The sequence below is a fragment of the Anabrus simplex genome, chromosome 1 (assembly GCF_040414725.1).
Source record: "Anabrus simplex isolate iqAnaSimp1 chromosome 1, ASM4041472v1, whole genome shotgun sequence".
Taxonomy (NCBI): Eukaryota; Metazoa; Arthropoda; class Insecta; order Orthoptera; family Tettigoniidae; genus Anabrus; species Anabrus simplex.
In genome coordinates this window covers 1,068,462,563-1,068,478,802 of record NC_090265.1, presented here as the reverse complement: position 1 = coordinate 1,068,478,802, position 16,240 = coordinate 1,068,462,563, and the positions used below count along the sequence as shown (strand labels likewise).

Sequence of the window (16,240 nt, the reverse complement as noted above, 5' to 3'; positions counted from 1 at the left end):
CAAAGTTATCATTTAAGTATTTGTTCAAGATTTATTTGAAGGTATAATTTTTCAAATATGTGTTATATATATGAGTGCTACTAACAGGTTCAGAGTGGAAATGTTGTTTATGATTGCTTCAATAACCGTTTTCAGTCCACTGTGCTGCATCTGCATTATTTGAGAGTGAAGTAGTAGTTAGGATTACATACCTGTGCATTCATTACACCTTAGGCAGGCATGAATCTAGCACATCAGCTATCACTACCTTGCACAGTTTCCCATTATAGTAGCTTTCCCCTTGTACTTAGCAATGGCAGAGAGGTGGCTATCTGTCTCTGGCTGTGTATGCAGCCCTTCCTCTTCTGTCAGTGTGTTCCCCCTTTATATCTTTCCTGCAATGGCTGTTCTTAATCATGTTTACATTTATTCTGTTACTAGCCTTTTACCACCTGTATTCATTTTGTATTGTTTTGTTTCTTCCCTTTTCCTGTGTTCTGTGTGTTCTTATCCCACATCTCCCACATGTAGACTGAAGATCTGTTAGTGAGTGTAAAAGCCTACTTTCCTGATGAAGCTGGGGAGCAGAAATGAGCTCATTGGGGCTTGAGAAGAAAGGGGGCAGAGAAGAATTAGGATTGATGAGGAGAGAACATATAGATCACAGGGTATAAAGATACGGAGATGTCCTAGTCCTGTTGTCATGTTTGTCCTTTTCACCTTTTCTGTTGCCTCTCTTCCCATGCTGATCTGTCATTGCACTTACAGATGTGCCAACTTTGCTGATGTAAGCGAGACACTCCTGATTTTTCATCGTTCTTTCCGATTTCCTGATCGCTGGGTAATCCCCTGATTTTCAGAGCAGTTTCAGTAATTTTCATATTATTTTACACTCCTGCATGTTTCCTCAGTCTATCGATACAGTATATGGCTGAGTATTCCTGGCCGATAGTAGTTCTAATAATCACAACCGGATAGCAGTACAGAGTACGGTGGCCAGCCATGTGTTCTTTTTGGTCCATAATTCAGTCAGATACTCAAATAGCTTAATAGTAGGAAGTGGAAATCGCAAGCGAGTAGCCTAATCTCAGAAGTAGCATACCATAGACGTCTACCTGGGGCAGGACATGCATAAGTGCTTGTGTTACATCACGTAGTATTGCTTCTTGATTGTATGGCTTAATATTTGTTTTGGCCAAAATGTCAAAAAAGAAATATGATGCAGTGTTTAAAAGTGCTTATAAGGAAGAGTTTCCATGTTTCAGTTAATCCAGGAAGGGACCAACGTTCACATTCTGTACTATATGTAGGTGTGATTTTTCAGTTATGCATGGCGGGAAGTGCGATATGTTCAAACATGTGCAAACAAAAAACATAACGAGAGTGTCCAGTGTGTACAAAGAATCCAGAAACTGAAAATTTCATGTAATAACCAAGATGTAAATCCTGTGACGAATGTCGAGGCTTTATTTACGTCATTTATCGTAGAACATAACCTGCCCGTAAATTGTGCCGACCATGTGAGGCCTTTGTTTCGCAAAATTATTCCTGATTCGGAAATCGATAAACGATATGGTTGTGCTAGAACGAAAATAGTGGCTATCATTACAGAAATGTGCATGGAAGAAAGGGCAAAAACTGTATCACATTTGCAGGTGAATGCATTTTCTGTTGCTGCTGATGGTAGCAATAAAAGCGACTTGAAAATATATCCTATTGTTGGAACATTTTTTTTAGGCCTTACCTCAATGAAATTCAGAGTTGTCTACTCTCTGTGCCGCCGGGCTGAATGGCTCAGACGGTTAAGGCGCTGGCCTTCTGACCCCAACTTGGCAGGTTCGATCCTGGCTCAGTCCGGTGGTATTTGAAGGTGCTCAAATACGTCAGCCTCGTGTCGGTAGATTTGCTTGCACGTAAAAGAACTCCTGCGGGACTAAATTCCGGCACCTCGGCGTCTCCGAAAACCGTAAAAGAGTAGTTAGTGGGACGTAAAACAAATAACATTATTATTACTCTCTGTGCCTAATTTAGAAGGGTATGCTACTGGAGCTAACATTGCCAATCTTTTGCTCTCAACTTTTCAGGAATTCTGCATTCCATTAAATTGCCCAGCTCATGGTGTTGATAATGCTCCAGTAATGGTAGGATTAAAGAATGGTGTGGCAGGATGTTTGAAGCGGGAAAAGAGTAGAGCATAATCATCGTAGGCTGCTCTTGTCACATATTTAATCTTGCTGCAGAGAAGGGTGTGCTTGCCTGTAAATGTAGATGAAAGTTTAATTGATATATTTTATTATCAGGAAAGGAGTGCAGAGACGAAAGTTATCAGGAAATCCAGAGTATGAATGAAGAGGGCAGTGTTGAATGAGATGTTCAATTGTCTGCTCTTCTAAACTGCATTTGCACATTGGTGAGCTGAACAACCCCATTCGTACAGAAAGTAGTTACAGCAGCCATGTTCAGTGGAAGAAATGTCTTTTGAGACGACACCAAACGTGCCTTGGTAGGTTGAAACCTTTTAGCTTCTTAATGGGATCAAGATGGTGGGCATTTGTTGCCAATGTTTTTAATGAGCCCTCCTTCTTCCAACTATCATTTAAATTAAATCTATCCACAATAAGTTTTGCTGCGATGACACTTGCTGATCTTCTTGATCGCAATTGTTGCTTTGGCGGATGGCAGAATTCCTGATGTAGTGGTGGTGGTGGTGATTATTGTTTTAAGAGGAAGTACAACTAGGCAACCGTCCTCTATATAACACTAATCAGAGGGAAAAATGGAAGGGATCCGACACTTCGAAAAATGAAGATACCGGTCAAAGCAAGGCAAGGGCCATGAAGGGCATGAAAATGAAAGACTCCCTAGCCCTCGCAAACCTAATAGCGTCGGGGTCAGAAAAGAACAAGAGTTGACCAGGAGAGGTCGGATAGGATAGATGAAAGTGAGGAGCCTGGCACAAGTAAGTGGAAGAAATGCCAGGACTCAGCTGAGGGCCCCATGGTCGCCAACCCACGCTCCAAAGTTTAGAGCCCCTGAGGCCCCTTTTAGTCGCCTATTACGACAGGCAGGGGATACCGTGGGTGTTATTCTACCACCCCCACCCACAGGGGGGGCTTGATGTAGTGGTAAAGAAGGCGATGCGAAGATTTGCTTAGCCTTCCTCAGAAGAGCTTGTTTCCGTCTTAGGTGTAGTGGAGGGGTATGACTAAAACAGGTAACCAGTGACATGGATTGATTTCACAGTCCTACTGATGCAGCACCTTGTGTCATTTAGTTTTGTGTCTATTTTCTGTACGTATATACTTTCTAACTAAACAGGTGCACAGTACTCGGCAGCCGAATAGACAAGACTAATGCCAATTAGATGTAGACAGTCAGCAGAGACTCCCCAGGAGGTACCACTGAACTTGTGCAGTATGTTGTTTCTTGTTGCAGTTTTATGAGAGAGTTTGGGGAGTTTTTTTTTATAGTTCAGGTTTCTGTCTAAAGTGACTCCAAGATATTTTGGGTAAGCATTGTTTCTCAGCATTTGACTGTTAACCAAATTCTTGGTTTATAGCTTGCAACACGATATGCTAGGTGTAAACAAGAGACTTCAGTTTTTTTTGTGCTTAGGATTAATCTCCAGGTCTTGAAAACTACTGACAGTTTCTCCAGATCTTCCATCAGAATGCGTTCACCATCTTCTAAGTTATTATTTTGTGCAATCAGTGCAACATCATCAACATAGATGTACTTGGTTTATTTTGTGGTAGGCAGTGCTAAAACAGATCCCTGTGATAGGCCATTATTTAATTTTCTTTTATGACTTTTAGAATTGCCCAAGAACACTTCAAATTGCCTTTCACTTAACATTTTGGATATTAAATCCACAATTTTGTGACTTGCTATGACTTTCAGCAGTTTGTAGATCAGCCCTTGTCTCCAAGCAGTGTCATACACAGCTGTGAGGTCCTTAAAGGTGGCTGTAGATTTCAGATTGCCTTAAAAGCCTGTTTCAGTATGTGTAGTTAGGGCTAGAATTTGATTGGTGCAACTGCGTCCATGTCTGAAACAAGCTTGTTCAGAAGGGGTGACAGCCTCGATATACATAGCTATGCTGATTAGGATGACTCATTCCAGAAGTTTGAGCAAAGCTCAAAGCAAAACTATTGGGGCAATAGCTTTTGGGGACTGTTTTCAGATCTGCCAGGTTTGAGAATGGCTATAACTTTAGACAGTTTGAATTGTCTAGGCATTTTGTTCTCTTTGAGTATATGAGTGAAGAGCATGGTTAGCCAGCTTATACAGTATGGACCCATGTTCTTTATAAATTCACTATAGATATTATCAGGACCAGCTGCCTTACCAATTTTTAATTGCTTAATTGCATTTTCTATTTCCCCAGTGAAAAAGTTTCTAGATGGCGAATCATTTCTCGAGGCATTGCGCTCGAGATTAGTGAGATTACGTTTCACATATCTGGTGTGGTTCTTGTCTTTCTTTGCCCTTGTGACACCTACAGTTCTGTTGGCAATAATATCAGGACACAGCTTAGGATATGACTTTTTGTGGTGATGTTTTCCAATTAATCCTTTCAGGACTCTCCAAGCTTTCCTACTTGACTTTACAAAGTTGATTTCTGTGACTGTTGCTTCCCATTTTTCTCATCTGTTCTTGTTGAGAGAGTAAATTAACTGTGAGCCCACTGTTTGAATTCCAGAACTTTGGTATTCATAGTATAAAGCTTCACTTTCCTGATTCCAGCCAGGCACATATTCCTTCCTGTAACCCCTTGGAATGTTTGACTTTGCAGCTTTGTTTACAAGTCTAACAAATTCATCATATTTGCTAGATGTTGGTTGTAAGTTCTTCTCAGCTAAGCTGAAGTCAAGGTTCTTTGAGAATGCATCTCTATTAGCACATTGAAAGTTCTATCTGAAATGACACTGTTCTGTAACAAAACAAAAGGAGGGGTCAACACTGTGGACTGGTTAGTTTGGCAATTTGATGTTTTATGAAACCACAAAATTTTGGCCAATGGTAAAAATGGTGAAATATAAACAACACTGACCTATCAATGTAAATTTCTTTTTCACTTGTCATGGAGTAAAGAGGCACTGGCTACTCACTAACTACACTTGCCATATTTGCAAAGCCTACATGTGTCTTCAACACTGTAAAACTCGATACGAGTCCAACTGCGGACGCCCTGATAGTGATGCCAAAGACCGAAGGAAAGAAAGGCGGACGGAAAGAATTATCTGTAACAAAGACACTGGTGTAAATGTCCTTGTTTTAAAAGAAAACAATTAAGTAATTCCTAATTCTAGAAGCTGTTATCTAAAACAAAACAATTGCAAAATTTCTTTGAGCCAAATAATATACCTAAGGTAATAATTACTTTGTTATAAGTGTGGCTAAGAATTTTTTGTTCGTAATTTAATTGTTTACTGAGCTTGTTAATTTCCTATAGCTAGATTTATTAAGTTCCCTATTATTATTATAGGTTCACTTATTAAAAAAAGAATTGTGCTTACTCTTAAGTTCATGAAGATACTGTATTATGTCTCATAAATAACATTTTTTCTTTGAATTCATCCAGTAATTGCTTTGTGTTTATAATTGACCTGTTATTGCATATGTTTGGAAAAGCCTTCATACACTTTCTTTTGTACATATTTTTTCTTGGAGAGAGGCAATGCATTCAGGATACTCAGTATTTCTTCTCTAAATACTGAATTTTGATTTACGAATAAGTTCTTGAAGTTGTTTAAATTGCCTTAAAATATTTCCTATCATTCTAGAAGATAGAAACCATATAAGAGGGCATTTCAAGTAAGTTTAATCAAAACAATCTAAGAGATCACCGCTACGAAACTGGTTTGTCTCAAAGTCACTTGGTTAAACTGTCAATCAATGAATCACTACTGTTCTGCATTTAGGGTAGTCATCCAGATGGCAGATTCCCTATCTGTTGCTTTCCTAACCTTTTTAAAAATGATTTCAAAGAAATTGGAAATTTATTGAACATCTCCCTTGGTAACTTATTCCAATCCCTAACTCCTCTTCCTATAAACAAATTTTTGTCCTAATTTGTCCTCTTGAATTCTGTAGCACCTCTGGTGTCTACATAATAATAATAATAATAATAATAATAATAATAATAATAATAATAATAATAATAATAATAATAATAATAATAATAAAATGATAATAATAAAATAATGAAAATAAAAAAAATATGAAATTAAAACCAAAATTTAATGGCAGGTTTGCGTTGCGACAACTTTTTTTAAACTTACAGATCTAACAACGACAACTACGGAAGGATGTGGAACGTGGAAGGAACCATAATGAGGTCATGAGATCGTATCTCGTTGTGGGGAAAGGGAAACATGCGGCAACAACCCTTAAGCTCAAATGTATTAAAACCTAAAGTACTTGAAATAGAAAATGCGGCCAGCAAATAGTGTAAGAAAAACAAACTTAAGTACCCTGAACTAAAATACATATTGACATACAATAGAATACTACAGCTCTTCAGATAGTGGGTAATATAAACTTTAACACAGAAATAGTCTCAGAATTACTGGAGGCAAACTTAAAGAAGGTTAAATTTACGTAGGTTACAATTTAGAACAAATAAGAGTTGCCTCCAAAAACACAAATGCTGCTGTGACTGTCCATCAAGGCACAGTCATTGAAAAACGAAAAAATAGTGAATGTGGAAGTCTAGAGGAAACTCCAGTACGCAAAACAAATTACATTGCCACTGAAAGTTACATTGAATAAGAAAAGGCCGAAACGCAAGAATCAATTTGAATGAAGTGAAAAGCAATAACATAGCGCTTACTGTAAGAGGCAGGAGTCCCAAAGCGGGACGGATGCAAAGCAAAGACGCGGACAAATGCCTTGCTCACACGAGGAGCCCAAAACCGGAAATCGAGCGATCACAAGTAACCAATTAAAACATGGAATTTCCCCAGACCTCCGTATTCACGAATTAAAAAGCTCGTTATTCTGACCAATTAAATTACACTTCCAAATATGGACAAGTTCTAGAGGGTTTGATTACGAAATATTGCAATTTTGTTATCGAAACCTCCACATGTCAGTACAAGCTGACACAAAAGTTGGTTATCAATTTGGATACAAGTTACAACAGACCAATGACACAACCACAGCTACAGGACATTTTAATACCCAGATCTTTTTGCACATAATTCTTCTTCATACCCATCAGTTACAATAAGTAAAAAAATAACTTTCAATATGTATGTATGTTCAGTCTTCAGCCCTTAGGCTGGTTGGATCCTCAACAGCTCTGCCATCAGCTGTCATAGATGGCCTAGGCATCACTGCAGAGGCGTACTAGGGAAATGCGGAGTGAGGTAGTTTCCCGTTGCTTTCCTCACCGAGCCAGAAGTTGCTATTACATGTCAGTCTGCCAAGCCCACTGACATGCATGCACCAACCGACCCTATGAGCAACATTTTCACACCATTCATAACAGGGACTGGCTGCAGAAGGAATGGCATTACTAGCATCGCTCATACCTCAGTCACTTTCATATTGTCAAAGCCAAGGATAAGACAGAGACAGATCAATGAAAGTAACAGAATTGCTCTAGCCCATACCAGAAGACATAGTGCACTGTAAACACTAGGTCCTGCCAGCAAAGGCATACTTTCAATATATTCTTCAGTAATGTCTTTGTTCAGTTCTAAAAACCTTATTCTAATTAACATTTTCTAATTCACATAAATTCTCTAAACATAATTTTTGCATAAGCTCTTCAGCCTTTAAATGTTCCATTTTGTTTTTGCAAATAGCAGTTTTACATAAAATTTTAATATGATGACTAGGCCAAAATTAAATAACAATGCATGTCAAGGATTTCTGTGGCTTCACTGATCTCTGCACACAGCTGTTCAACGTTAGTCGCATCTTCATAGATTGAAAATTCTTCATCGTTAATGTCCCACCACAGGCGACAAATTCCAACTTTATCTTCTTTCCTACTTTTAAAGACACCACTAAAACTTATTCGCTTCTACTAATGTCATTCCATGCCATCTCTCCGCTGACAGCTTGGCTGACGATGCCCACAACAAGGGCAAAACATGTCCCAATTTAAGTGTCATGCTTAAGTTGTAAACATTCACACGAATGTATTGTATTGAATAGGTTGACCACTTCAATAAACTTACTTGTTTCATATTTACTTACCACTTAGTCGAGCAGCTCATCTTCTTTCTCCCAAGTCTTCCCAGCCCAAACTTTGCAACATTCTTGTAACACTACTCTTTTGTCAGAAATCACCCAGAACAAAACAAGCTGCTTTTCTTTGGATCTTTTCCAGTACTTGAATCAAGTAATCCTGGTGAAGGTCCCATACGCTGGAACCATACTCTAGTTGAGGTCTTACCAGAGACTTATATGCCCTCTCTTTTACATCCTTACTACAACACCTAAACACCCTCATAACCATGTGCAGAGATCTGAACCCTTTATTTACAATCCCATTTTTGTGATTACCTCAATGATCTTTCCTTATATTAACATCTAGGTACTTCCCTATAAGGAACTTTCACCTCATCAACACAGTAATTAAAATTGAGAGGACTTTTCCTATTTGTGAAACTCACAATCTAACTTTTTAACCATGTTTATCATCATACGATTGCTTACTGTCCATCTCACAACATTATCAAGGTAATTTTGCAGTTGCTCACAGTCTTGTAACTTGTTTATTACACTGTACAGAATAACATCATCTCCAAAAAGCCTTATCTCTGAATTTACTTCTTTATTCATATCATTTATATATATAAGAGAACATAAAAGTCCAATAATACTGCCTTGAGGAATTCCCCTCCTAATTATTACAGGTTCAGATAAAGATTTGCCTACTCTAATTCTCTGAGATCTGTTTTCTAGGAATATAGTAACCAATTCAGTCACTCTTTTGTCTAGTCCAGTTGCACTCATTTTTGCCAGTAGTCTCCCATGATCCACCCTATCAAATGCTTTAGACAGGTCAGTTGCGATCCAGTCCATTTGACCTCCTGAATCGAAGATATCTGCTATATCTTGCTGGAATCCTACAAGTTGAACTTCAGTGGAATAACCTTTCGTAAACGTGAACTGCCTTCTATCGAACCAGTTATTAATTTTGCAAACATGTCTAATATAATCGGAAAGAATGCTTTCCCAAAGCTTACATCCAATACATGTCAAACTTACTGGCCTGTAATTTTCAGCTTTATGTGTATCACCCTTTCCTTTATACACAGGGGCTACTATAGCAACTCTCTGTTCATTTGGTATAGCTCCTTCAACAATTTCCTCTGTATGTGTATACATTAATTATTTGTATCTATGAGCTCCTTGGATTGGTTGTTGGTTGACCTTCCTGTAGTAAGACATACCGTATTTCACGGCATAATTGTCGCACTTTTTATACCAAAATTTTCGAAAAAATTGTAGGGTGCGACCATTATACGATGAATATTTAATACCAGTATTTGTATTACTCAAAAAATGTATTTATAACTAAATTGTATTTGATACAAATTTAAGATGCACGTAATACTCGCGTTTATACATCAAAATAATTAAAGTAGTCTAAAACAAAATTCATAATTTTTCGCAACAATTCGGCGAACGTTTATCCAACCTGAAAATAAAAATGAACGTAATAAGTTAAGTTGTCATTAATTTGACTATTAAAGTAAAAATATTACACTTGCAAAAAATTATCGCTTTGTTGTGAAATGCGGACTTACCGGTACGCAATTTATTCCTAATCTTCGGTGTCGCTATCGCAGGTTTCGCTATCTGATGCGCCGTCCTCGCCTCTGTTAATACCAGTATCAGATTCTTCGTCTCCCTGCCACACTACGTCATCTTCGGAACCGTCTAGTGCATTCGAAATCCCAGTCCTTTTGAAGCTCTTGGAGACTAGTTCAGGTGGTATATGATCCCAACTCTTCTTCACCCACGAGCATAACAAGTCCAAGGGTGGACGCCTGATATTTCCGGCGGGCGTCAATTGCTGATCGCCGCTCATCATCCACTCGTTGTAAAATCGACGTAAGTGGTCTTTAAAGGGTTTATTAACACATACGTCTAGTGGCTGCAAAGCAGATGTTAGGCCACCAGGAATGACTATCTGTCGTGTCTTATTTGTAGTGAGAATTTGCTTCACTTCGTTCACGAGGTGACCTCGGAAACTATCTAAAACAAGCAGAGCTGGTTGTTTAACCCAGTCCAGCATGAGTTCTACGTCCATCCAACCCTTTGGTTGCACTCGTACATGAATTCCACGGGGAAACTGTATATTCTTAGGCATCGTTTTCCTCTTGAAAATGATGTAAGGCGGCAACTTTCTCCCGTCAGCTGTAATGGCTAGCATTGCCGTGCATCGCAACTTCTCACTACCGCTGGTGTTCATTAATACACTCCGTGATCCTTTTAGCGCAATAGTGCTGTTGCGAGGCATATCAAAAAAGATTGGAGTCTGATCGGCATTACCAATTTGAGAAAGCAAGTACGAAGTTTCCTTGCGCAAACGTATGACAAATCGGTGAAAATTTACAATCTTGTCCGTGTAATTAGCAGGCAACTTTTGGCTTAGTGTTGTTCTCCTTCGCACTGACAGATTGTGTCGTCGCATGAACCCCTTAATCCACCCACGAGTCGCTTTAAACTGAGTTACCGGTATGTTGTGTTTGCGCGCTACCTCCTGTCCCTTAATTTGTAACATTTCATATGATACACTGCAGCCATTGTTACGTATTTTACTGACGTACCTAAACACTTCTTCGTCAATTATAGGAAACTTCCCTGTTTTAGGACCTCTAAACGCGCGTCTAGAAGGGTTTGTGCTTTTTAGCTTGTTTTTTACTTTCCGCCAGCCACGCACCAACTTTTCACTCACAGAAAATTTTCTTTCTGCAGCTCTGTTCCCGTGCTGTTCAGCGAAGGCAATTACGCTTAGCTTGAAGCCCGCAGAATAGTTTCTATATTTACCCATAATCGCTTATAAATGCTTCACACGTTAATGTTTTGCGATATGAATGACTTTCCGTAATTGTTCACTACTAAAACAAATTATTTCTGCAAACACCCAAAACACAAATTGAAAACTTAAATTCTCACACACACATGTCTACAGTAATCACGTAAATCTGAAACAAATAAATGCATCTGTGATCTGTCCATTCCAGAGCAGCCAGTACTGTTAGGCAGCAAGGAAGCATGCAACAATTTATCAGTTTAGCTCGTTGGTTGCGACACACTACTGCGCTTGCGCAAAGCTCGCAAACCGGAGCTCTAGCTAGCGCGGTGTAGATCTATTGTATAGTTGACTGTATTCCGAGACGTCAGTAACAAACATTCATTTTTTTCAATTTCTTTTAAACATACGGTAATTAGGTTAATATTTCTTCCCAGTTATTGATGATTTTACATTACATTACTGACGAGTTTATAAAATAAAACTTTAATAGCATTGGATAATAATTATCTTGACTGCTTGGATAAAAGTTTTCATCCCATGCCCGGACACTTATGACGTAGTAGTAAGATAAGAGTCAAGCGATGACAACTGAGACATCGTAAATAATTCGGCTGAATAATTCCGTGGCAATCTGCGTTATCGTCTTGGATTTCACTTCGTGCGCAATAACACAGGAGCCGGCCCCATGGTGTAGGGGTAGCGTGCTTGCCTCTTACACGGAGGCCTCGGGTTCAATTCACGGCCGGGCCAGGGAATTTTACCTGTATCTGAGGGCTGGTTCGAGGTCCATTCAACCTACCTAGCCGGTATTTCCTGGCGACGTTGCCGATAAGCGATAACTTACAGCCTTACGTATTTCAAATGGGAACTCGTAATATGTAGGTGGTGAATAAATAGTACACTGTCTCGCGACCACGTTGTCAAACTGCCGATAGCCTACCGGTAAGCATAATATGTAGGTGGTGAATAAATAGTACACTGTCTCGCGACCACATTGTCAAACTGCCGATAGTCTACCGGTAAGCCATGCGTCGTACATATACCAGTATTACTTATTTATACGTTGTGCAACATGTCGCAAACGTGACTGTGTTGCCAAATTGCCCATAAACCATACACGTATTTAAATTGCGCATTCATGTGCAACTTACGTTGCAGTTCCATTTACCTTTTAACCAGATTAGTGACCAAAATTTGGACGTGCGACGATTATATAATTAAAGGTTTAAAGTCCGATTTTTGTATTGAAAATAAAGGATGCGACGATTACGCCGTGAAATACGGTATGTAACACACACCATTACATTCTTATTGGTCTTAGGGTATATTTCCTAAAATTGAGTTAATTTGCTTGGAAATGTGGTTATCACAATTTTTTACTCTACTATAGAGCTTTTAATGATTTTAAATTCTATATGGAAGAGGAACGAATTTGTTTTTTTCTGTTGTATTTTTCATAATGGAAAAGGAATTAATTTGTTTTTTTCCTTTTTCTGTTGTATTTTTAATAATGTGTTACGGTTATTGTTTCTTCTGTTTTAGTGTCATGTATGAAGGCAAGGAACGCATCATGCCAGATGCAGAGTACGTGGCTTTATCTGTTGGTGGTCGACCAGCTAATGTTAACAATTCAGGTGCTAAGACCTATGTTACATATCGTCGAGCATTACCAAGCATGCCATGCAATGAACTTGTAGTGACTGATATATGTGTCATTTTGACCAACAAAGATGAAATACCTCCTCATGCATTTTGTATGATCAACAAGAATCTAAATAAAGGAATGGTAAGTGAGTTATCAGTATGCTGAAATGAAACTCAGATGGTTAGAATGTTATTGTTTGAAGTAGTTATTGGTGGTGATGGCAGTGATAATTGCAAATTATACTTCAAATACTTTAACTGACAACAGCTATTTTGAAAGTTATTTTCATACTCATGCAAGAGGGGCATTTGGATCCTATAAGGGGCAGTCAAATGAAACCCCGCCCTAACACACATTCTGCACGAAAGGTGCCAAAACTGTTGTTATGTATCGATACTGCCATCACTGTGGTAGGAGTACTGCGTAGTGACAACCCACAGGTGCACGCGCTTGTTGGGTTATGTCTTTGTTGGTGCGCAAACTACTCTAGTGTGTTCGTCCAGCTGTAGAAATGGAGGCAAGTAAAGAAGAGTGGTTCGTTTTCTGGTGCCTGAGGGTACTGGAGTACTGGACAAGTGTGTACGGGTGGTTTGATTCTTTCCAATGGCATAGGAAATTCCGAGAAGGGCGCAGATCGCTGCAAGCTGATGCGTGCCCAGGACAGGTCCATCAAGCCGTTACTCCTGATGTGGATTTATAACCTTATCCGGGAAAACTATCGAATCACGGAGGAAGAATGACATTCTTGGATGTCTGTTTCATTCAGGTGAGAACGTGCAAGAGTGGGTGCTGTTGTGGATACATCAGTGACTTACCCCTTTCTACAAAACTGGAGTTGATCATCTCATCTGCCTGTGGGATAAATGTATTAACACTTTTGGTAATTACTTTTGAATAGAAGTATTCCATGGTTACATAGTGGGTGTTTGGTTTTCATTTGACTGCCTCTTATACATAAATAATATCCACGTGGAACTAGAATGGGATTGACAGCTGCTTCAATATGTGTTCTCCAGCTGTAATGGGGTTGGAGTGGGAAGAAAGCATTAGCAAGTTGTCATTATAACCTCGAATATGGCCAATCACATGCAACTGACCACAAAAGCATTTGGGTGGGAGAAGAGAAGAGAGGGGAAGCTTAAGACCCTGTGCTGTTCTCCTAAGACGTTACTAACTTTCATCAGCATTGTTCACTGTGCAGTCCGTTTCTTAACAGTGAAGGCTACTTTGTATTAGTATTTTCATGTGCGCGTGTGTAATAGCACAGTAGTTGTTTTATATGAATAATTACTGTTATTCATAAACGGCTTCTGTAAACACGTGGATATATGTAATAATAGTATAGTTGTAGTTATACAGCTAATTTCTAGATATTGTTTGTGCCTATCTTTTAATTTTCATTCGGTGGAGGTAAGTAAAGAGAGAAAACGTTACGGCAAAGGCATTGCTATAAAGAGATAAACCGGGACAATTTCTGGTATGTATAAGAGTACTTTGAACAACGAAAAGATGATAATGGTCCTCTCATTTCCGTAAATAAAGTCCTAGATAGAATTGCAGCTGCAGTAAGCAAAAACAATGTGATTAAAATAGGAACAGGTAGGTAGGTATGGATTAGAATTAACCCAGCCAAGAACGTCAAGTTTAGAAACACCTGGAAAGAAACACAGAATAGAGAAGAAGGTTACAAACATTGACTCTTTCCAACAGAATTTATTATGTTAACCATTATGGTTTGATTCTTTCCAACAGCATGCTATACTACACCACATATATGCGTGTTATGAAAGAAAAGAATACCCGACCTACTAAATTACACAAAACTCTTGGCTAAGCTCGGTTATTTCGAAACAGGGAAACTTCGCTTCGGAGTGTTGTAAGAAATTTAGGTTATCGTTACAAGAAAATAAACAGTAGGAAAATTCTAAAGGAAAAACCAGACATTTCTGCTTGGTGATGTAGGTTTTGTAAGGGAGATACTAAAACGTGAGTTTGAAGAGAGAATTTGGCAGGATGAAACTTGGGTTAACACCAATCGTTCCATGACTTAAAGCTGAACAGATGAGATGGTCAGGGGAACAGTAAGGATCCTTCTAGGTAAGGAGGCTAGAATTATTCTTTTACAACCCTGTGGATGGAGGATGGAGATGAAGAATACACCCATGGTATCCCCTGCCTGTTGTAAGAGGCAACTAAAAGGGGCGACCAGGGATGATGAAATTAGAACCAAGAGACTACTTGTGATTAGTACCATTATGTGAGGAATACCATGGGTTGACGTTACTTGCGATTAGTACCACCCTGTGAGGAACACCCTGGATCTACCTTACCTAGGACTAGTACCGTCAGGTGAGGAACACCACGGGTCAGGGTGTTGCCTGTGTTTAGTACCATCGTGTGAATCCCACCGAGGCAGCGTTGCACTTGGTTGCGCGGAATAAACTCCATGCGAGAAAAGGTGCCGTATGCTGTGCTGAAATGTGTTGGTTCCCCTGTGTTCAGAATAGGTCTGCAGTACCTATGAATAGTACCACTTTCTGAGAAACACCATGTGTCTCCGTTGCCTGTGATTAGTACCATTATGTGAAAAACACCACAGGTTTGGCTGGTGCCCATGATTAGTACCACTATGTGAGGAAAACCATGGTTCTGCGTTACCTTAGAATAGTACCATTATGTGGGGAACACCATGGGTTTTTGTTGCTAGTGGGTGTTACCATAATGTGTCATGCACTGTGGGTCTACATTGCCTATGATTAGTACCACTATGTAAGTAATACCATGAGTATACGTTGCCTGTGATTAGTTCCACTAAGTGAGGAACACCACGGGAATACCGGCGCCCGTGATTACTCCCACTATGTGAGGAACACCATGGGTCTGGGTTGCTTGTGAGTAGTACCCTTATGTGCGAAACACCATGGGTTTATGTTACCTTTGAGTTGTGCCATTGTGTTTGACATACCATGGATCTACATTACCTGTGATTAGTACAACCGTGTGGGAAACATACTGAGTCTACGTTACCTGTGATTAGTACCACTATAGCAGGAACACCGTGGTTCTGCTTTACCAGTGATTGGTACCATTATGAGGGGCCGGTGACCTGGATTTTGGACCCCTTAAGATAATAAGCATCATCTCAGTAATTAAGGCATTGTGAATTGAATCCTGTGATTGTTTTTGTTTAACAATAATTTTTTCATTTATTTTAGATTCTAGTCAGTGGATACATTTTGAAGTTTTAATTTTAATTTCGTTGTACCTCGTACCATTAGGGGCCGATTACCTAGCTGTTAGGACCCTTTAAACAACAAACATCACCATCATGTTCTTTTACACTCAAGGATATTCAGGGGCTTTGTGTCGAACTGCTGTCTCATCTTAAAGTCCAAGAAAACTGGTGATTACCATGAGTTGAGGAACCATGAAACATTTTTCAAATGATTCACAGAGTCCCTTTTAAACAGTTTACGGAAATCACCCGTGATTGTTACGGGTAATAGAAAACATTCTTTTTTATCTCCTCAACCTTACATGGTTTGTGGGCAGCGTTAAGAAATAAGAAATAGATGGAGAGAGTATTTTCAGAAGCTGCTGAACATAAGAAC

General features: G+C 39.2%; 1 protein-coding gene across 6 annotated transcripts in view; it reads left to right on the top strand.

Moving 5' to 3' along the window:
- The window catches only part of Crag (DENN domain-containing protein Crag), a 579,187-nt gene that overhangs the window by 49,652 nt on the left and 513,295 nt on the right, over positions 1-16,240 (top strand). For all 6 annotated transcript variants that reach the window (XM_068225395.1, XM_068225392.1, XM_068225393.1 and 3 more), the window contains exon 4: positions 12,527-12,770. In XM_068225395.1, the coding sequence (XP_068081496.1) occupies positions 12,527-12,770 (244 nt within the window). The remainder of the gene's footprint in view (positions 1-12,526; positions 12,771-16,240) is intronic.